The sequence below is a fragment of the Gobio gobio genome (assembly GCF_949357685.1).
Source record: "Gobio gobio genome assembly, chromosome: 17".
NCBI lineage: Eukaryota > Metazoa > Chordata > Actinopteri > Cypriniformes > Gobionidae > Gobio > Gobio gobio.
The window spans coordinates 4,358,219-4,381,497 of record NC_137110.1 but is presented as its reverse complement, the minus strand read 5'-3'; the positions used below and the strand labels follow the sequence as shown (position 1 = coordinate 4,381,497).

The window sequence follows — 23,279 nt, the reverse complement described above, 5'->3', positions numbered from 1 at the left end:
ATTAGCCATCATATCAGTTATATCAGCCATAAAATGAATGATCAGCCACCATTTTAGCCCAAAATGTCAGTTTCCAGGGATGGATCTGAAGCCTGCACATTTAATGAGCTCCAGATTCACTGACATCAGCAGATCTCGACGTCTGGAGCGGGTCAGCAGAGATAAAACAGGCCAGAAGAGCCGTATTCACAGGATGTTTGAGATCACACACACATCTAAAGCATTACATCGCACTTGTCTTGACTTAACAACAACAACTACTGGAAATATCATGAAGGAAAACAGAAATATATTCATTTTTGCACAGCTCAGAAGGGAAGCTCAGGCTAATGGATCTTAAAAGCTTTGATCAAATAAAGCTGAATCTTCATACACTTGGTAACTGAACAGAAGAAATGCAGGATACATGACACCTTCAGGACTGTTACTCCGGTGTTTTACACACCCCGTCTGGTGCTGGAAACTGTTACTGTCATTTTAACACGGTTTCTGATAAAACCTGCGATGTGCTTCCTTGTGAAAAATACATTCGGAAACCAGTGCCTCCAGTGACGTCAATTATAAAACTATTTAAGGTTCTCTTTATATTACTCACACTCAAAGATATATATAAATATAGCCCAATGACAAACATTTATAGCTGAGAATATATGCTCCAACCCACACATCTCAACACATAAAACTTTCTTTTATCTTGTGACCATTATTTCTATTTCAAATAAATGCTGTTCTTTTTAACTTACGATTCAGGGAAGAATCCTGAAAAAAAAAAAAAAAAAAAAATGCATGATGGTTTCCATTTAAAAAATTCTTCCTTAATCACCAAATCAGCATATTAGAAGGAATTTGAGTTATTTAAGATTTTATAATATTCACAATCATGCGCTTTAAACTGTAAGGTATGTGACCGATCAAAGCATGAACACAGATGAACCCAACCTTGTCAAAACCAGTTAAAGCCCCCCTGAAATCAAGTTTTTTTAGCTTTTAGTATGACAGTGTTAGCTATGAATAAGCATGACAGTGCTATGAATAAGCTGGTGTGTTCCAAAACAATGACAAAATTCCCATTGAGGAGAGAAGCATTCAAAACGTACAGTCTCTCACTTCTGTTAAATTGGATCACAGATTTTTATGACATGCAGACTTCATCTTCTCATCACATCTGTCCAATCAAATGCTCTCTGGAATCTGAAGCCCCGCCCCCTGCATTATAAATAGATCCGGCTGAAATCGGTCAGCTGTTCACACATTTACTATTTTCTACATGGTGAAAGGCACATAGCGCACTATTTATGTGATAGGAAACGATTCATACAGTGTAAATATGCTTTCAGTTGAGGCGAATTAAGACACGTTAGTTTGATGTGCACCGCAGCAGCGCACACACATAGTCTAGAGCAGAGCCGTTGATTAAAGACGCGAGAACGCAGCGCGGATCACATGCGCGAGTCGGCGCAGACAACAAAACATATCGGACCCATTTCAATTCTGCACAGATGCTGTATTTCAAAGCGATATGGAGGAGATTATGATAAACGGTTAGAGATTAGGAGGAAACTCTGGCTTTACCAAACAGAAAGGCTCTAGTCAAACTGTGGTATTAACGAAACGCTATTGGCTAGAGCCGTTTCAGGGGAAATTACATCAACACATTGAATAATGCTGCCCATTTCAAGGCACTTCATGTGGCCCTTTAAACTGTTTTATTATTAGGCTTCTCTAGAGATAACCTATATAAATGCACAGGTGTTGTTACTCTATACGCCGAGGGTTCACAGAAACCAGCCAATTGATAAATGAATTAACACGCAAGCTGAATCCTCATTATTAGGCTTGCTACGATAGTCGGTGTTGCCGGTGTTACCGGTGTCCAGACTCAACACCGGTTACATCACTTGCCCACCGTGGCACCGCCCACCGTCTTTTTGATTTTTTTATAGTAATAAAATAATTTAGTTCAGTTAGAGAACAGACAATACAAATAAAAACTGAACTTATCTGCTTAATAAAGCAGGATCCGACCGTGAGTCTCGGCAGCGGCAGGAGTCATTCATCAGATTTAAGAGTGAGGAGCTGACTGAGATGATCGCGGAAGATTTGGTTTCAAAGCGAAACGTAAAAGCACCTATTTAAGGGAGTTTGTCATTTGTTTTGTTGTTGTGTTTTTCATTAAAAATAATAGGCTAATGAACCCACAATTCAAGCAACCCGCAGCCGAATTGGCGCCAATTCAAAACTGAAAGTAAAATGTGCACGGCCGCACAGAGAGCGCATTGTTTACTTTGGCCTGGCTCTGCAGTGCGAGCCTCCGCACACCGCGCATTTATTTTTTGCCGTGCGCACCCTCGCGCTCGTGCGGGCACGTCGAGTATAAACAAGGGGACGAACTGTTATTCATTCATGGCGTGCATCTCAATCATAGACTGATCAATGCTTGATCAGTGCCCTGACTACTGAACTAGGGAACTGATTGAGACGCACCCATGGCCTCATTTACAGACGAGCTGTCATTCACGGTGTGTGCGCACTGGCGCGTTTTCAGTTCAGAGCGGTCGTGTGCATGTTACTTTAGATTTAAAAGCCTCCGCCGGTGATACCGGTATTACCGGTGTTATCACACATCAATTAACCGGTGGCAAAATTTCCTCACCGTCACATCCCTACTCATTATATATTATCATATAATAAAAAGTATTCAAGATTAGTGCCTTTAACCCTGGTGCGTTCACACCAGACGCGAATAAGCTCCGGGTATCCACATATGATTTTGTCCTCATTGTTGTCACTACTAGAGCAAGCTCCTGATTGGTTAACGTGGCGCGAATATCCGCCAAAGTTCAGATTTTTCAACTCGCGTGATTTCAACCCTAAAGGCCTGTTCACACCGGGACGATTTTCGCACGTGTTTATCGCCGACGTCTAACGCCTCGTGACTAAACAATGGGCACCAATGTGAGTGTGCACACCGACGCGTAAAACGCCAGGCGTAAAAGCGTCATTTTTTTAAAAAGACCTCGGGTTCGTTTTTTTATTTTGACGTGGCCTGTTAAAAACTGGCCAACCAATGAGATCAGCACTTTTGTTCACGTGCCTGGAGCTGCTGAAGTGACAGTAAAACACGACTTGGTGGCGCTCAAGCACAAAACGGTCTTGCCGAGCTCACATTGATCCGACGAAAAAGAAGTAAGTAGACAAAGAAGAAGATGAGCTGATAATGCTGCTTGCCAAATAACAAAACGTGTGTGAATGGTTTTGGCCATAGATATAATATATCTGTGGTTTTGGCAAGCACGTAAAAACTGTCTCTCTTCTTCTTCTGTGTGACAAGCGAGTGTCAGAAGCGTAAAGTGCCGCAGCACCACCTTGTGTACCAGGAGCGCATCTACTGAATGTGCACGTTCACTCGGCGCATCGCCAGTCAAAATCGTTTGGGTGTGAACACTCAAGACACGCCGAAAAATGTCACGAAAAACGCTGGCGATAAGCGCGCAATATTGTGTATCCATTGTGTACAGGCCTTAATGGTGCGTTCACACCACACCGTGATTCGCACGAATCGCTCAAGTTGAAAAATCTGAACTTTGGCGGATATTCGCACCGCGTTAACCAATCAGGAGCTTGCTCTAGTAGTGACAACTACTAGAGGAGAAAATCTGTATATTAGTATCTGGTTCAGACAATATGATAATCACAGTGATAACATTAAATGACATGAAACTCAACCCAGTCTCTTTTTGTTAAATGCAAGTTTATGTATGATCAATAATAAAAAAGTATAAGTAAAAGGTATAATAAGCCACACATGAAAAAGCAAACAATTCAGTCAAACATTCAAAGTCAGTGCTAGTCGGCTACAACTCTAACGTAAAGTTATAGCCTAAAAAAAAAATAGTTATGAAACTTCACTTTGCCCTCAGCCTAAATGATTTGCCAGGGAACAAATTATAGATCCATGAGAGCAAAGATCGGCCGTTAGATCAACACCAGACGAATTATAGCTGGAGACGCCACAGCACATCAGAGCCAGCGGCAGATGTATGAAGGACTGGCCGAGGAAAGGCTGATCTCGCCGGGGTTAATGAGCGCTGCTGATCCACTGGAACTCCAAACTCCAAAAACGCCAGATCAAATGTTCAAATAGGCACTCTTTATATAAATAAACCACAGATTTGAGCTTTAAACAACTACATTATCGCCTGAAAGTCTTAAAACTACCTTTTGTCCCACATTAACAGTAGATTTTAACAAAAAAGACGTGTAAACACAGCCCATGTCCGCCATTTCTCAATGAGACGAGCCGCTGGCTGAAGCCCCGCCCATGAGGCGAATTTGCGACTGTTGTGAAGTGAATGTCACACGCGAATGAAGCGAGTAAACTCAAAATGTTCAAGCGTCCAACTTTGCGCTAATAGCGCAAATTATTCGCGTCCGGTGTGAACGCCACATAACCACCTCATTCGCGCGAATGTCTATTCGCATTTTTGCATTGACTTGACATGTAAATGCTTCATTTGCGTCTGGTGTGAACGCAGCATTATGCATAATTCGTTTGGGATGTGTCGGTAACTCCAGAGACCCCAGACAATAAAATGCGATTTTGTAATATCAAGTAATTTTTTTTTTAAACAAATGTAATAATCACTCACTTAATTCATGTTTTTACTCTACATTTGTGCAGTGTTGTTGGGGAGCGGGGGGGAATGGGGTGTTAGGTAATGAAAAAAAAAAGTATAAAAAAAATTATAATTAATAAAATAATAATTAAAATATACATATATAACTTTTGTATTTTAGTATAATTTTTTGCAATTATGACATTACAGTCAAACCTGACCAGTGTTATGTGTTTTATGCGCATTATATTTGTGTGTTTGCATTTGTTCTCCATCAGGGAGGTGTTGTGGTATCGCTCTTTCATTTTGTGTGCGTTTTCTGCATTGACTAACTTTTTTTGTTACAAATTATGTAACAAAAAGCAATTTTTATAGTTCCCATTGAAGTCTATGAAATTTTTTTTTAATTTATTTATATACGTTGTTAAAAATTCTTAAATCCCACAACACTGTACAAATATAGAGTAAAAACATTAATAAAGTGAGTTATATTACATTTATTAAAAAAAAAAAAATTACATTATGATACAAAATCACATTTTATTGTCTGAGGTCTCTGGAGTGTGACTATGTGCAAAAATACGACCAGATATTTAAATTTTTTTATTTATTTGTAGAGCTAACAAGTGTCAACCACCACATCAAGTCTCATGCCATTAAGATGAAGAGAATTCATTTTTTATTTCAGCAAACATTATTTGGGGTGAAAAAGACCCTGAATAGCTCATAAGGGTTAAGAACAAAATTGAGAAAACACGACTAATATTGAAAATAGTATTCAGTATTTGTATTAAATATGTGTTCGCATTCAAAATTAAAGAATGCCAAACACGAGTGAGCAGACTAGAGCTGCACAAAGAAAGAAGTGCAACAGTTTGGCATCATGAGGAGATGGATGGCGTCTATTAAATATCGAACAGGATGAGGACATTTGAAGTAAAGGAAGCAGCACTACATCACAGTGTGGAAATGAAACCCCTAACAGCGGCTAGAGCCGGTTTCTGTTCACTCCTCCGTTAGTGCTTCACCTCGCACATGTCATTTGTTCAAAGTGCTGTTGCTGCAAATAAATATGTGACAAATGAAGCATGGCTTTATTACTGAATCTAAATAGTGTGCAGGCACTCGTATCTCAGCAGCTACAATGAGCTCATTTACTGTCAATGTGTGTGATTTATCAGGCTTAAAGAAGCGTGACGTTCCTGAGTAATGCCTGCGACTGACTGTGATTTCAGCAATCCTGTAAGACCATCGCAAATCACACTGTACCACACGGATCTGATCAACTTGGGTACGACATGTGTGATGATGACACCTATTGAATCAGTCTGACGCAAGAAAAATCAGCATTATGATTTTTGGCATAAAAGAAAAAACAATAATTTTTGACCCATACAATGTATTGTTGGCTATTGCCACAAATATACCCATGTGACTTATGACTGGTTTTGTGGTCCAGGGTCACATATCATTATCTTAGTAACATACTAATGAAATCAACTGCAGAGTCGTTCTTTATCTTGAGAAATCAGGATGTTGTCTTAGAACTGTAGACAGCATGGCAGCTCACTAGGTTTGAGACTTTATATGAAGGCTGTATGGTATATTGAAATATGGCTTAATGCAGGGCTTGACATTAAGCCTGTTCACATGCTTGTCCTTCGGACACGTAAATCTGTCATTCCCTTGTCCGAGTAAAACATTTGTTTGTCCGGATTTTTTTTGTAAATATAATCTATTCTGAAGCAATATACTCACCAGTGTTCAATCAGCTTTGACATATTTAAATATGCATTTGTGATATTTTTACCTTTTTATAAAGGGAATTTTTCCATAATCGTATTAAATATAGGCTATGCTTCAGCTTTCATTTTATATTTTTTAAATTTGATCTATAAATTAAATTAGAATAAGACACTATAGGCTGTTACCAATCAAATTAAATTATTTACACTGAAAAATTACAACTGTATTAAATAATGTTATGAGATTATTTTAAATATTTTTTAATATACAAATAAGAAATGTTGGAAAGATGAAACTAAACCACCAGTAAGTGGCAGCATGTGACCGTCTTAATGAGCGAGTCATTGAGTCGATTCATTCAAACGGATGAATCATTCAAGAATTAGGCGGTCGTTTACGAATAGGCCATTGAATCTTTGATTAAACTGATTAATTCAAAACGCTGAATCATTCAGTAACACGCTGCTGCTGTGAGATGTGTTACGTTTCTGCTTTGATATTTGTTTGGAACTATTTTCGCTGCTGAAATAGAACAAAAACAGTCCATATTGCATCTAAAATATAAGTGACTTAATGTTAAATAATTGTTTATGGAACTGGCGTATGAAATTAGTGTCATTTTCAGTCGTGATGGTATTTAGGAAAACAACACTCTTGTTAGTGTTATGTTGCTTAACTGTATCATTTTCTCCTCGAGAGGCTGCGCGAGCCTCAACAGGACAATTGTTGACGTCAGTTTGTTTGATATTATCCACTATCGATCTCCACTAACACTAACTCAATGCAGAATCATTATTGCACTTTGGTGATTCCCTAGTTATTTTTTGTTTTGACGTTTTACTCAGGATACTTGTCCGTCGGGCAAGTACAATTCTTTTTCACTTGCCCTTTCAAAAAAAATCCCCTTGTCCCGGACAAGTGTTAATGTCGAGCCCTGCTTAATGCGATAGTCATTTATTGTGACACATTATCACATTATGAAATAAATGTTTTTCTCCAAAACAAGTTGGCCATAATTATTGGCACCCCTAGAATTTTGTATGAGTAAAGTATCTCTTAAGTATATTCCCATTAATATATTTTTTTAATTAGCACACCAGGGTGACTAGGAGCATGACATTGTCCAGCTAGGACTTCCTGTTTCACAGGAGTATAAATATGAGGAAACACAAAGGACAAATTCCCTTAATCATCATCACAATGAGGAAAACCACAGAATATAGTTCTGATTGTTAAGATTGTTGAGCTTCACAAAATATGAAAACAGCTGAAGCATTGAAAATCTCCATATCCACCATCAGGGCAATAATGAAGAAGTTCAATCAACTAAAGATGTTCTGAATCTGGAGGAGGACGTGTGTGTATATCGTCCTAATGCACGAGAGGAGGAGAGGAGGAGTGGACAAAGACTCTCAGAGATCACAGATGGAGAATCACAGAGATTAGTTCAGTCTTGGGGTCAAACAGCCTCTACATCACCACATGTTGTTTGGGAGGGTTTGAAGAACAATCCTCCTCGCTCATCCAGAATCAAACTCCAGCATATTCAGTGTCAGACAGGACCTGGTTCTGTGGTCACATGACACTAAAACAAGAGCTTTTTGGCAGCAAACAGGGATAAAAAGACTCCATGCCCTTGGTTAAATACACCTTTCATGGGCCTATTTTTTTGCTGGAGGTCCTGGACTTCTAGTTCAGATGCATGGCATCATGGATTATATCAAATACCAACAGATAAAATAAAAAAAAAATCAAACCTGACGGCTTCTGCTAGAAATCTGATAATGGGCCGTGGTTGGATCTTCATCAGGACAACGATCCAAAACAAACATCAAAATCAACACAGAAATGTGTGTCAGCACAAAATGAAGGCCGTCCCAGTCCCTGACCTGAACCCTATAGAGAACGAGTGATGGACTGAAGGATCTGGAGAGATTCTGTATGATCTCCAAACTCATCAGGCATTACAGGAGAAGACTCAGAGCTGATATCTTGGGAAAAGTATTTAATAAAAGGGTGCCAATAATTATGTCCAGTGCGTTTTGGAGAAAAGCATTTATTTCCATAATGTGAGTTTCCTCCCATTTTCAATTCTTTTAACTTCAATGAAAGGTTACATTTTTGCTCATTTTTTGAATGAAAGACCAAAAGGATAAATGATGCAGATTTATTTTTACAGCCATCTTTGATCATATTTACCAGATGTGGCAATAACTCTGACCACAGCTGTATAGCCGAATCGTTTTCATTTAGTGGATCATGTGGGTGTTTGAATGGAGAATATACAGATGAATCGTGCAGCTCTACACAATATACAATCAAAAGAACAACTAAATAAGACAATGTCAGTCCAATATCGTGCACCCCTAGATACAGTAAATGGGAGTGGATGACGAAAATGAGGAGACAGGAACTGTTTCTCTACTTACTTCATCTGTTTCACAATGGTGCTCTTCCCTGATTCACCAGCACCTGAAGAGAGAAGAAAACAGTGTGAATGACAACGAATGCAGAGCAAGCACTCAAACAAATCATGTTAAAACACTGGATTTATCTGTGAAAATCATTGCCAAGCTCCAACATGCATGTTGCCAATCTCACTGAATAGCATCGTTCGGTTTTAAATCAGGGGTTACATAATTTTCTCAGCCGCTTGTACCTTATTGTTTACATTTCAGGGACCTTTATATGCTTCATAATGCATTCATGACATACAGACCAGAGCAAGATCTCAAATACTATCGTGTGTGTGTGTGTGTGTGTGTGTGTGTGTGTGTGTGTGTGTGTGTGTGTGTGTGGGCATGTTTTTGTGAAATATCAGGACACAAATGTGTATAATGCCATGGGTATTACAAAAAGAGGGTGAAATATGAGGACGTTCCCCATGTCCTCACTTTTCAAAATGCTTATAAATCATACAGAAAAAGTTTTTTTTCACAGAAAGTGAACTGCACAGTCTCCTGTGAGGGCTAGGTTTAGGGGCAGGGGCAGTGTAAGGGGATAGAAAATACGGTTTGTATGGTATAAAAACCCTTACGCCTATGGAATGTCCTCACATTTCACAAAAACAAACGTGTGTGTGTGTGTGTGTGTGTGTGTGTGTGTGTGTGTGTGTGTGTGTGTGTGTGTGTGTGTGTGTGTGTGTGTGTGTGTGTGTGTGTGTGTGTGTGTGTGTGTACTTCCTTCCCTCCCGGAGATGATTTTAGCCTAATACTGCTCACTGAAGCCGTGCCAAAACATCTGCTGTCAAAACTTGTTGACGTAGCCTGGCCGTGGCTCTCCGCTTGTTGTCATTTCCACCGCACAGAAGCTGATGTTCTGAGAGGCGGCTCATAGGTTCACCGATGTATACAGAAAAGGTCTGGGAACAGTTTGGATTATTACGCCATAAAATAATGAGCATTGTGTGTCTAAGTCGGTCCTGAAAATGCTGAGAGAACGAAACCCTCTTCCGGTCCAGCCTTGAGTGGAAGATGTGGAGAGGTCATTCAATTAGTTTGAGTGGACAGATATGATACCCAATCATTCTGAGTTACGCTCAGGGGAGATGAACAACTATATCAAAAGGCTTTCAGTGAAGTGTAAAGTTTTTAATCAGATCACATTAGCTGGTATAAATCAAAATCTGCCAGAAATCTGCCAAATGCACAGAATATTCTTTGTTTATCATGCTTACTACAAGAAGAATCGCTAGTATTTAGGGGTGTTTTACCCTGTACAAAATAAAAAAACATCATGGCATTAAAGGGTTAGTTCACCCAAAAATGAAAATTCTGTCATTAATTATTTACCCTCATGTCGTTGGACACCCGTCAGACCTCCGTTCATCTTCAGACACAAATGAAGATATTTTAGTGTAAATCTGATGGCTCTGAAAGGCCTCCATTGGCACAATACACTTTACACTCTCAAGACCCTTAAAAGGCACTAAATACGTCGTTACAAAGTCCATCTCACTACAGTGGTTCTACAATATGAAGCTTGATGCTTTATGAAGCAAGGCAAGGCAAGGCAAGTTTATTTGTATAGCACATTTCATACACAGTGGCAATTCAAAGTGCTTTACATAGAAATTAAGTTAAAATAGTCATAAGTGAAAAAAAATAATAAAAATATATATATAGGATAACAGTTATAATAGGAATTAAAAGGATATAAAAAATAAAGCTGAAATCCCCTGAAATCTGGGGTGGAAGAAAATGGAGAGTCAGGTTTACTTTAAAAATATTTGTCAGGTAACTGAGCGACAAGAATAGTTTTTGTGCGCAAAAAAACCCCTAAATAACGACTTACAAAGTGATGACGATTTCACAACAATGCATCATGAAGCTTCGAAGCGTTATGAATCAGTGAGTCGAATCATGATCGCGTGTCAAACCGCCAAACTGCTGAAATTTGGCGATTCAAACCGCTGAATCGACTCACTGATTCATAACGCTTCGAAGCTTCATGAGGCTGTGTTTTGAAATCGGTCATCACTATGCAAGTCGTTATTTAGGGTTTTTTTGCGCACAAAAACTATTGTCGCAGATTCATAAAGTTATTGTATAACCACTGTAGTGAGATGGACTTTGTAACGAGTCTTTAGTGCCTTTTAAGGGTCTTGAGAGTGTAAAGTACATTGTGCCAATGGAGGCCTTTCAGAGCATCAGATTTCAACTAAAATATCTTCATTTGTGTCTGAAGATGAACGGAGGTCTGACGGGTGTCGAACGACATGAGGGTAAGTAATTAATGACAGAATTTTCATTTTTGGGTGAACTAACCCTTTAATATCTGCATACACCGTGTCCTCCTAACTACACGTGATAAAAGCCATCTTTTCCATGTTTGAGTTTTTGTCCTAACCAGCCGCGACGGCAACACGCGATGATTCGATTTTAGAAACGGTTTCTGTGACATCACGGCTGGAATAACAACACAAAACATAACTTCAGGTAATGTTTATGTGCTTTATTTAACGTTAAAAGCGTATTAATGTGACTTTGAATATAATTTTTGTAACGTAGCCGTTCTAAAAGCAACAATGGGTAATTCACCTCAGATCTTGAAATATTAAATAAATGGAAACAGAGACAGAGCGGCACGCGTCATAATCTGAAGACCACGCCCGCCGCGGGGAAAACAATCCAACGCTCTCCATTGACTTTGTATTGCGTGAAGCGCCTCCTTGTCATTTCTGACATATAAAAAAAACCCAGAACAATGTCTAAAAGCTGCTATGTGACCAAATGTGTAGCAAAAAAAGTTAAACAACCCAGAACCAAAAACACAGAAGTTTTTATAAGCTGTTAACCCAAAAAAATGAGTGTTTAAGGACACAAAAGTGGACACAGGCAATTGAGACAGAGAGCGACACCTTATATTACACTGAGAACTACACACACTACAGGGGAACAGGAAATATCATATATAAAACTGACATTTGGATATTTGACTTAACAGTGACTAAATGTTTACAGCACTCATAGGCAAACTGAGTGTCAGGATCCCAAAATTGACCCATTCGTCTGCTGAAGCTTCAAATCCACTTATTTCTAAGTACTACTTTTTTCTCCTTAAAGGCTGACTTTTACAGTACGGTAGCGTATACAAACTTAGTTGTGTGTTTTTTAGCTTGTTTGCTGTACACTTTGTCACATCTCAGCTTTTAGACATTGTTCTGTGGTTTGTTATAAGTCAGAAATGACAAGGCGCTTCACGCAATACAAAGTCAATGGAGAGCGTTGGATAGTTTTCCCCCCAGTGGGCGTGGTCTTTAGATTATGACGCGTGTCGCTCTGTCTCTATAGCCTACACTTGCCGCAAGTGTTCTGATTGGCTGTGGTTTCTGATTGATTCCTTGTTTACCTAAAGGCCAGGTAAGCTGTCCTTTTCCGTGCTTTACTCTGTTTCAAAGTCAACACATTGCCTCAGGTAGACTTTACTTTATATACATGTTTATGTCTCTTTAATTCAGAGCATTTAAATACACATCGCATACGCACTGCAAACGGAGTGTGTGTGAAACAGGCATTGGGTGCAGCCACAGCATTTTCTTGTATATGGAAAAAGCCAGAAAGCAAAAACACAAAAATAACATCTCCATTTCATTTTCTTTTAGCATGTTTTAATTTAGCAGGAGTTGGAAATGGAGACGCAGCTTCTGCACAGTAATGCCATCAGCAGATCCTATAGCGGCGTGATGTGTGTCTCCTCGGCCATCTGCTGAAGCATTCAAACACAGCTACCTCCAACACACACACTCCATTCACTGCACAGTAACACAGCCCCATTACTAACACACACTCTCATCTCTTTAACAAGCGTCTGAAGAGATATGGCTATTAACCTTTCATATATTTTATGTATTTCAACCACACACAAAAAATAGCAAAGTGATTAAATTAAATGAATAAAATTGTAAAATAAGAAAAAGTTAAATAAATAAAATAATAAAATATAATATAAAATAAATAGTGCTGTCAAATTGATTAATCACGATTAAATCACATCTAACATAAAAGTTTGTGTTCAATGTGCGTGTGTGCATGTATGTATGTATGTATGTATGTATGTATGTATGTATGCATGCATGTATGTATGTATGTATGCATGTATGCATGTATGCATGTATGCATGTATGCATGTATGTATGTATGTATGTATGTATGTATGTATGTATGTATGCATGTATGCATGTATGCATGTATGCATGTATGTATGTATGCATGTATGCATGTATGCATGCATGCATGCATGTATGCATGTATGCATGTATGCATGTATGTATGTATGTATGTATGTATGTATGTATGTATGTATGTATGCATGCATGTATGTATGTATGTATGTATGTATGTATGTATGTATGTATGTATGTATGCATGTATGCATGTATGCATGTATGCATGTATGTATGTATGTATGTATGTATGTATGCATGCATGCATGTATGCATGTATGCATGTATGCATGTATGTATGTATGTATGTATGTATGTATGTATGTATGTATGTATGTATGTATGTATGTATGTATGTATGTATGTATGTATGTATGTATGTATGTATGCATGTATGTATACATATATATACACATATATATACACACCTATATATACACATATATATATACACACATAACATTTTATATTTATAAGTATTTTTTTTTAATGAAATCTTTTTTAGATATTAAATATTTGATAGTAATTAATCACTACCTCAATAAAAAATAAATGTTATTTTATAGTCAGTTGTTATATATATATATATATATATATATAAATAAAATGTTAAATAAATCAAATCTGTTTCTGTACAAGCATGATCTGGTATAAACTGCTGACTTTCAGGTCCTCATCTGGATTAATAATTTACTTTTGTTACCTTTGACCTCCTACAGTGTAATGACCACACTGAATTTATTGTCCACTGTACTTTGAACAAAAGAAAAAATGGCCTTAGGAAAAGAAGAACGGCACATCTAAACATTCACCTGCAGCGCAGAGACCCGAGAGAGTTACACCGCGTCCCCTGAGATACACCGCTACTGCTCATGGGATACACCATTAGACCAACTCCACCATATTACCACCAAACTTACTAATGGCTAATCGGGAAAGAGGCGCAATAATTGATCCTTACGAGACTTGAATAACAAGTGAACTGTTTATTCACAAACCCACAGAGGGTAAGTCGGTGTAATTGGAGACAAAGTGTTTTAATACACACCACGATCATAAACACAAGTATTTTGGAGCTTATTCATTTGGTGACGAGTTGAGGACAAGATCAGGTGGCAAAAGACACGATAAACAATTACTTAATAGAACAGAATAACATCCAATTAAACAAGTTCTTTAGAAATATGGTAAACAGGTTGTTAAAAACAGCTGCTTTATCATCAGTAGTGTTTGCAAGCATTATTATTACTATTGCTCAAACTTGGGGTTAGGGATTATTATGCATAACTCGCCATACATCAGGGACATTAATGATACCTTAAGAAAACAACGGTTGCTTTAAGTACTGATCAATGAAAGGTTCTTTGGGGAACGTAAAATGGTCCATCGCTGCACAACTCCCCTTTTGGATCTTTATTTTCAAGGTAAAACTGTGTAATAAAAACGAAAGACATAAAGAGAGAGAAGCAAAGAGATGTGTGATTACCAGGTCCTCTTGTCTAACAAAGCCCTCTCTGTGTGTGTGTGTGTGTGTGTGGCTGGCAGAGAGGATAGGCCGCCTCTGTTTGCTATCATTTGGGCAAACATCAGTGCATCTGAATGAGACCTGCACTGGCCTCATGGCAATTAGTAAGCGGAGGGGAACATGGTGTCCTCATTCACAGACGAGAAGAAGAGTCTGTTCAAAAATAATACTGATGCATGCAAAAACTGGACTAAAATATTACTAACACAACAATTCTGCATGCATGCATGCATCTGATAACATTGCATCCTCTGGAAATTATTTGCCCGGTTTCACAGACAAGGCTTGAGTGTAGTCCCAGACTAAAATATTGCCAACACAACAATTCTGTATGCATGCATGCATCTGATAGCATTGCATACTCTAGAAATGATTCGCCCAGTTTCACAGACAAGGCTTGAGTGTTGTCCCAGACTAAAATGCATGTTTGAGCTGTTTTAACTGAAATCAACCATCTTAAAATATATCAGTGCCATTGTTTTGTCTCAAGATGCAACACCAAGATCTGCATAAATTCTAAAAAATTAGCATTTTTTATCCGATAAGACGTGCATAAACTAAGAATCACATTTAGCGAATAAATCCCTCGATGCGCAATAAAAAAAACACTTTGTTTGTCGTGTTTTATATGTGCAATCTGACACGCCAGCCATTTATGACGTAGGAAAAAAGAGCCACAGTGGCTTCCCCAGTTGTAGCAAGATATTTTGCACCTATTTCCAGGGAGATGATGATTTTGTTCTCTTGAACACATGGGATGGAAACGCTGCTTTATTCGCAAATGTTTTATGCAATATTCCATTTTGCGCACAAGTTAAATTCACAATGGAAACATAGCTATTGCTGTGTACAAACATCATAAAAAGTTAGGGATGCACCGGCATGAATATTTTGGCCGATACCACTGACCGAAACATCCAAATCTTTATATAATTTTTAAGAGCCTGACTACAAAAACAAGTCTCACCATTAAAAGCCATGTCCCAAGCACACAATTGTATTGATGTTCTCATTATAATTCATGTAGCCAAAATGACAGATTGTATTTTCAATCTGTAAGTGATTTCAAACCTATTTCAAGCAATTCTAACCCATCATGTTGAACAGTGCGCATCTAAAGTGTCTCACCTGAAGGAAATAATACAATATTTTTTTTTGGCTTTAAAATATCGGACAAATATTTTTATTGGACTGATAACATTAAAAATTTATTGGCTGATACCGATATGGTGGCCGATATATCGTGCATCCCCTATAAAAAGTGCCATTTGAAATTCTTCACAGAATCCAACACAGAACGTTTACCAAAAATATTTCAGTCAATACACAAATCTAAATGAAAACGTATTTCGGCGACATGTGCTATCTGGGAACATTGAGCTTAAAGGGGTCATAGAATGACATTTTTGTACAAGTTAATATGATTCTTTAGTGTCTAAATGAAAAGTTTGTAATATACTTTAATTAAAAATTCTCATTAGTATTGTAAGAAAACACTCATTTTACCTGGTCAAAACCAACTCAGTTTTCAGCAAGTCATTTCAGTGTATGTGACTTTAAATGATAATGAGCTTTGCTCACCCCGCCCCCTCTGCTCTGTGGGGCGTTCGGTTCGACCCGACACAACACCACAACACACGTGGAGTGTTGCCTTGACAACATTTGAGGGTATATTTTCGAGAAATAATGGCAACGGGAGTCTCTGAGGACACATCTAAGCAACCTTATCATTTTGAACCGGAGTCGGACCAGGAACAGATGACGAACCCATCGAAGTTCGAACAGGACGTTTCTGAATGGTTGGTTAACGTCATGTCACTTTGATCTATCTTTGTACTGGCAGAGTAGCGTAGTTGCTATGTGTTTACTGATGTGTTAGTTCATTGACAGATTGATGTTATGTTATAAGATTTTTTTTTTACATTACTTCTTAATCAGTAACAGACACCGTTATAAACCATGTACAAAAGTAAGCTTAGTGTAGTGTTACCACGTTAACTTTATCACCCGAGTACACAGTTTGTAATAACAACCATAACGCGTTGTTCATTATAAACGTGGGATTATGAATTATATTGAGAACGTCATACACAGAAAGCATGCCGTAATGTAACTTACCCTGTAAACTTTAGCCTCATTCATCGTGAAGCGTGTAAGCGATTTGCAAAGATTAATATAAAGGTTAATAAAACACAACACCACAATCGCTTAGACGCCATTCTGCTCCAGAGTATCAACAATGGCGGACTGATGACAGCTCGCTCAGGGCGGGTCTGTGTTGAAACGCTGCTGTCAATCAACAATCGTAGGGGGGGCGTACACCGTGTAACGTCACACGGTCAGACGGCTCGATTTGAGACAGGGGAAAATATATAAGGATATTAAAAAAAAACACTGGATGTATTTTTATCATTATAGGATGGTTGTGTACAGGCACTGCCAACACACATTTCCGTATAATCAACTTGTAAAAGTGCATGTACCATTCTATGACCCCTTTAAATCATGAAATATGAAGAGAACAAATTCATGTAAATTGTTCATAAAACCATTCTTGTGCAAATTGCTGAATCCAACGCATTCAATTCCAATAGCTCAAACATTTGAGCATGATGTTAGATATGCCAGAAATCATGGCTCGATTTCCAGGAAAACTCATAAATGCAATGTAAATGGTTTTGGATAAAGGGTCATTCCGTGTCAGCTCAACCATAGGTCCCAGCCTAAAAAAGCACTTCTTCTGTTTTTTGCCCCAAGTTTGCATGCATGCAAATCAAGATTTATTAAAGACACTTTAAAACCATTAAGGTTTTAAACATTTCTTTTGGTATCTTAATTTTAAAGGCCCCATATGCTTCAAAAAAAAAGAAGAAGAAAAAAAAGTATCAGCTGTGTGTAAAGTGACCCACATTTGGTTTTTGGCCATATGGCCAATTTAGCCACATTAAGATCTCCATATCTCTGGGACTGAACCATCGAGGGCCTTTAAAACGAAGACGCCAAAGGGAAAGTTTCTTAGAAAACAAAAAATAAAAGGATTTTAAGATATCTTTAATTCTTCTTGAGTTACAGGCATGCAAACTTGGGACAAAAAAACACAAAACATGCTTTTTTCCCATTTTTGAACAGTCACTGTTGGCATATAATGCAACAAAGATTGATAAAGTCAACAGATTTCACTAATAGACCTGCCAATCTCTGTGTGAAAATAAAATAATGATGCTGCCATCTTTCTAAAGTCATTTTTACCCCCCTGTGATTTGACTCCAAATTGAAAATTGTCATTTTGAATCCCTTCTACAAAACAGTGGATTACTCTGTTTTTATACACACACACACATCTGTGACATTTAATATTTAGGCTTTTATCACTATTTATCTTTGTTTTTCTTCAGGAAAAAAATTATTAACAAAAATCAAAGATTTGATCCGGGGAAGCTAACACGAAATTTGGTTGATTTGACACTGAACGACCCAAAAGCGTCTGCCAAATGCATAAATATAAAATGAATCAGCTAATGGTTTTACGATTTACACAGATTCATTCCCCTCGTGTTTTATGAATGAGCCTCAATGTTAACTGTCATAAAGTATCTGTAATCTAATAATTAAAAGGACAACTCCCGTATGAATCTCAGCCTGCACACACGGTTCACATTTCTTTTTGGCCAGCTTTTAGCGTGCCACACTACCTTCATCTGATTTAACACACTTCTGCTCATCCAATTTATCTGGAAGAATAAAGAATCTATTCGCAAGCACTTAAACAAGTATTGCTATAGTCAGACCATTGATTCACAAAAATAGCAGAGCAAACATGCTGTCACGCACTTGTTAGCGAGCCGTTATTGGTGACACAGAACACTCCACTGAATATAAACGGACCAAATTCAACATTCCCAACACCCTGAAGGATCGCTTGCGTAATTTCATAAATACTTTCAGTTACTAATTTCAGTTGAATCTCCATTTAACACATTTGATCATCACCATCCGCTCGGTACACTGGAAAATGTGGGGGGAAATGCACAGATTTGGTACTTGTAACCATTTTCCACTGTGGTTGAGATGGATTATGTGGTCTAACATCATAATTCTCATATACCTTTTTATTTAAAGTTTGACCCATGACCAGTAAATCAAAGTGTAATGTGCTGGGACGTCCAAACATTGAGACAGTGTCACAGAAGGAATGATGCTGATGAAAAGCGCTCTCTTTTTCCATAATGGAAACATGACTGAGGGAAAGAGGCAGAAGAAATAATAAAGTAATAAAGGAGAGTAGCATGACAGAGAAAGGACCGTGGAAAAAGAAGTGTGTGTGACCCAAACTTCATGGTAAACTGGTTTTTAGTTGCAAAATGAAAGAATTGCTTAATATACTGTAGATGGTTATTTAATGAGGCTGCGCTGAACTGAACAGAAACAGGACTTTCAGTTCATTTCCCACAATGACATGAATGAGCACATCTTTGTATGCACAGAATATTAAATATTAAAAAGACATTTTGGACATTGCAAAATATCTTGGATAAAAGGGTGGTGTCATATAACGACTTATTATTCACATTTGACCAAATGAGGCCGAAAAAAATATATAATCCTTTTCAATTTGACACTAAATCATTTGATACCTTTGAAACCTAGCAGAAAAAAGTAAATGCAAATTAATTAATCTAAATGAAGAATGTTACACCCACTAATATAATTCTGACGCGTCACGTTCATCTAATTTAGCTTCATTATAACTGGCAATTCTTTACAGAGAAAGATCAGCTGACTGTCTAACATTTGAACTCTACTATTTATGCCTGTCTGCCAGAGCCTCAGGTAATCATAAAGTTTGAACTAAGACTTATGGTCTTTAGCGGTAGAGCACCACCAATGAAGCTTACTTTAAAAACAAGCCATGTGAGATCAGTCTGCGTCAGTGTTGGCAAGTCCGCGACCCCAATTATGTGATATTTAGCCCCGGGAATGCGAATTTTAGTTGGCAACCATGCCAAAAAAACACCCCCCAAATGCGTCCAAATGTGGAGAAGCCCCCCTGAAATGGGATTGGGCTTATTTTGGGCTAGTTTTGAGTAGCAATTGGGCGGGTTTTGTTGTGAAAACCTGGCAACCCTGGTCTGTGTGTGCATCACAATCCACCTGTGGTGGAAAAACAATTAGAAAATGGGATTTCTTTTCATTGAAGCCAAAAACTATATTTAGAGCACCTCGAGTATTTACTGTAGATGGGCAGAGAGCCAAACAGGAAACCGCAGCACTAGATCTTATTAAAAAGGAAAAACACTCTTTTACTCTTGCTGTGCCTCGCCTACCTCTGTACTCGCTCGTTTCTGGACAACTTTGGGATCTTGTATTGCTTATGGCAGTGTTTCCCAACCACTAGTGTGCCGTGGATAATGATCAAATTACAAAAAGAAAAAAAAACAATAAATACAACAAATAAGAATAAGCCACTGTCTGGCGGAAACCTAGTATCTCTATATTTTGTCATTTTTGCTTTATTTTTTTAACTCAGTGCGATTGCTCATCCTTTACACCTGTATGTGGGTTAGTTAACCAATGAAAAGTATTAAAAAGAGCTTGTGACTAAACCACGTAACTCCATTGGTCAGTCAAACCTCATGACTCCACCCACCTCTATCCTGAATGAAGCGCGGCACGCAGTTTGGAGATGGATTGCTGCTTGTTTGCAATGCAATGGTAAATTATACTTTTGTTAAAAGTACAGAGTCAGTACTGACATTTTAAAAATGTGGTGATACCAGCATTTTGAGTGCTGTTGAACAGATTCTTAAACTCCTCTGATTGGCCACTGTGTTCACGCGCTCAACATACATGTCTGTGATTGGCTACAATGATCAATGCTTCAAAAACATGTTGTAAATAGACATCTTTCCAAATATCAACACAAATATCAACACAAAAATCAACCAAAGATTAGAGTTGTTCCGATTCCAATACTAGTATCGGAAATATCACCGATAGGGTCTGTGGATATTAAACTGCAAAATACTATTTAAATATTACTCCTGCAAATTCTACGTCTCTGTGGATGACGGGCGCAGATGCGCGGGCGCGCACACACACGCGAGACGTTCGCTGTCTTTATAGTCTCTGCCGTGTGTCACTATATGAGGACATGAACGCATAAACTCACTTTATGAGAATTTACCATTTCATTTAAGAAAACCGTCATATCACGAACACAGACACTCAAAAGGTGTTCACGGCAAAATAAAAGTTTGGTTTAACGTGAATAAATTGACAATATATTAAGCTACTCTACAGTAGATTTAGCCACGTCTCTATGTAATAAGAATACATCTATTAATAATAATAATTATGACTAGACAGTTGCTTATTTTTTACTTGTTTTGATGTAAAGAGATTACTTTCTGATGAATATATCATTGTTTATATTCCTAGACTTATTTGTTGCACAGTTATATACATTATATTGTAAAACTAAAATATATTTTTTAGTTTGCGGAGTTAGATTTGTGGCTGCATTTTAAGTTCTTTTTCACTTAAAAAAATAAATAATATTACTGTCAAATAATAAAAATCCTGTAATAAATACAGTAGTTCACTGTATGTATTTGTTCATGTTTTATTAAGGGATAAGTCTGAAGCACACCATAAAATAATTCTAGCAATTCATACAGGGCTAGTAGTATATACAGATACACACCCAGCTATCGGATCAGTACTCTGTATCAGCCGATACCCTGAGCCCAGGTATCAGAATCGGAAAGGGGAAAAGGGTATTGGAACAGATCTCTGTTTACTCCACCTCTCAGAGGAAATACAGAGCAAACATGTCATCTTTTATGGTGCAATCCATAAAAACCGAACCTGCCTTCTCACCAGCCCGGAAGAAACACTAACTCCTATAGGATGCATCTACGGGAGTAATTGCCTTTCATGTTGGCTCCATAAGTAACATCAGCTTTCAAGCAGAATATAGTTGTAGGAAGTAGAATGGCCATTGCTCAGGTCAGGACTAATGGCCTCGTTTGATCTCTGCTGGCCCGTGTCATTTGAGCTAGATTAATCCCTTTGCTACGTCACCGGTTTGAACTTTGCTTAAGCTGGACCGCAGAAAATACATCAATAGAGACCTGTTTTCAGAAGCAGACGCACATCAATCATAAACAACGATAAAACCCATCATTTCAAAGATTTCTGTCAACTGCTTTACTTCTTTAACAAACATTAAATACACTACCGTTCAAACGTTTGGGGTCGGTCAGATGTTTTAAACTCACCAAGACTGCATTTCTTTCATTTGATTGATACAGTAAAAAATCGTTTTAGAGTAAAATATTATTGCAATTTAAAGGAAGTGTTTTCTATTTTAATGCATTTAAACTGTCATTTATTCCTGTGATCAAAGCTGAATTCAGCATCATTACTCCAGTCTTCAGTGTCACATGATCCTTCACATAACACTCTTAATATCATCAAATCTCCATTTCATCATTTTTTTTCTTCGTAAATCATTACTATTGTAATGTAATTATTACTATCTGTCTGTGGGTTTAGCAAATATTTAACCAATGAAAAGTATTAATAATTGCTTGTTTGCAATGCAAGGGTACATAAAGAACAGTTTCTTTGAAGAAGGGCAGCATTTTCATTTGAGGCTGATTTTGGTCAAATGTTAATAATATAATAAAAACATGTCAAAAGCCAGACCGAAATGTTTAATTATTTTTTTTTAAAAAAAGTTTTTTTTCTACAATTTCTGAAATGTAGTGTTTCCGGATATACGGGGTTTCCACCCAACAGCAAAAATATGAGATATATCGGTCACCATATCGGTATCGGCCGATATATGTTCATTTTTTAAGGTATCGTTATCGGCCCGATAAGAAAATTTGGTCGATATATTAAACCCGATAAATAACGTATTATTTCCTTTAGATGCTGTTCAACATGATGTGTTTGAATTGCTTGAAATATGATTGAAAATCAATTCAAAAAGGAAAATGTGCAGCCCAAATCAGTCATATCGTCTACATACAATTATAATAAAAACATCATTGTTTGTTTGGGACATGGTTTTTAATGGTGAGACTTGTTTTTGTAATCAGGCTTTCAAATTATATAAAAATTTGGATTTAGATTTATCAGCCCATATATCGGTTATCCGTATCGGCCAAAAGGTGCATATCAGTGCATCCCAAGATATGAGAAACGCATTATATTCTTATCATCATCAATATGGAAAAAGCTGAATGGATAGTTCAAACAAACAGCATTAATTTTAAAAAGAAATGTTTTGTAACATTATAAATGTCTTCACTGTCATTTTTTATCAATTTAACGCATCCTTGCTGAATTTTTGTATTAAATGGTACTGACCCCAATCTTTTATTTTTTTATTTATATATATTATATATATTTATATATTTATATATATCATCCAAAATAAAAGCGTGTTTACATAATGTGTGTACTGTATAATTATTATGTATATATAAATACACAATCATGTATACATTTAAGAAACATGTGTGTGTGTGTGTGTGTGTGTGTGTGTGTGTGTGTGTGTGTGTGTGTGTGTGTGTGTGTGTGTGTGTGTGTGTGTGTGTGTGTGTGTGTGTGTGTGTGTGTGTGTGTGTGTGTGTGTGTGTGTGTGTGTGTGTGTGTGTGTGTATATATATATATATATATATATTTTTTTTTTATTTTTTTTTTTTATATTATTTAT

The 23,279-nt window shown here is 37.4% G+C and overlaps 1 protein-coding gene across 1 annotated transcript in view; it reads right to left on the bottom strand.

The window, feature by feature from the left end:
* Positions 1 to 23,279, bottom strand: part of gnai2b (guanine nucleotide binding protein (G protein), alpha inhibiting activity polypeptide 2b) — a 104,144-nt gene that overhangs the window by 24,187 nt on the left and 56,678 nt on the right. Inside the window, exon 2 of the mRNA XM_079841629.1 lies at positions 8,792 to 8,834. Within this exon, the coding sequence (XP_079697755.1) occupies positions 8,792 to 8,834 (43 nt within the window). The remainder of the gene's footprint in view (positions 1 to 8,791; positions 8,835 to 23,279) is intronic.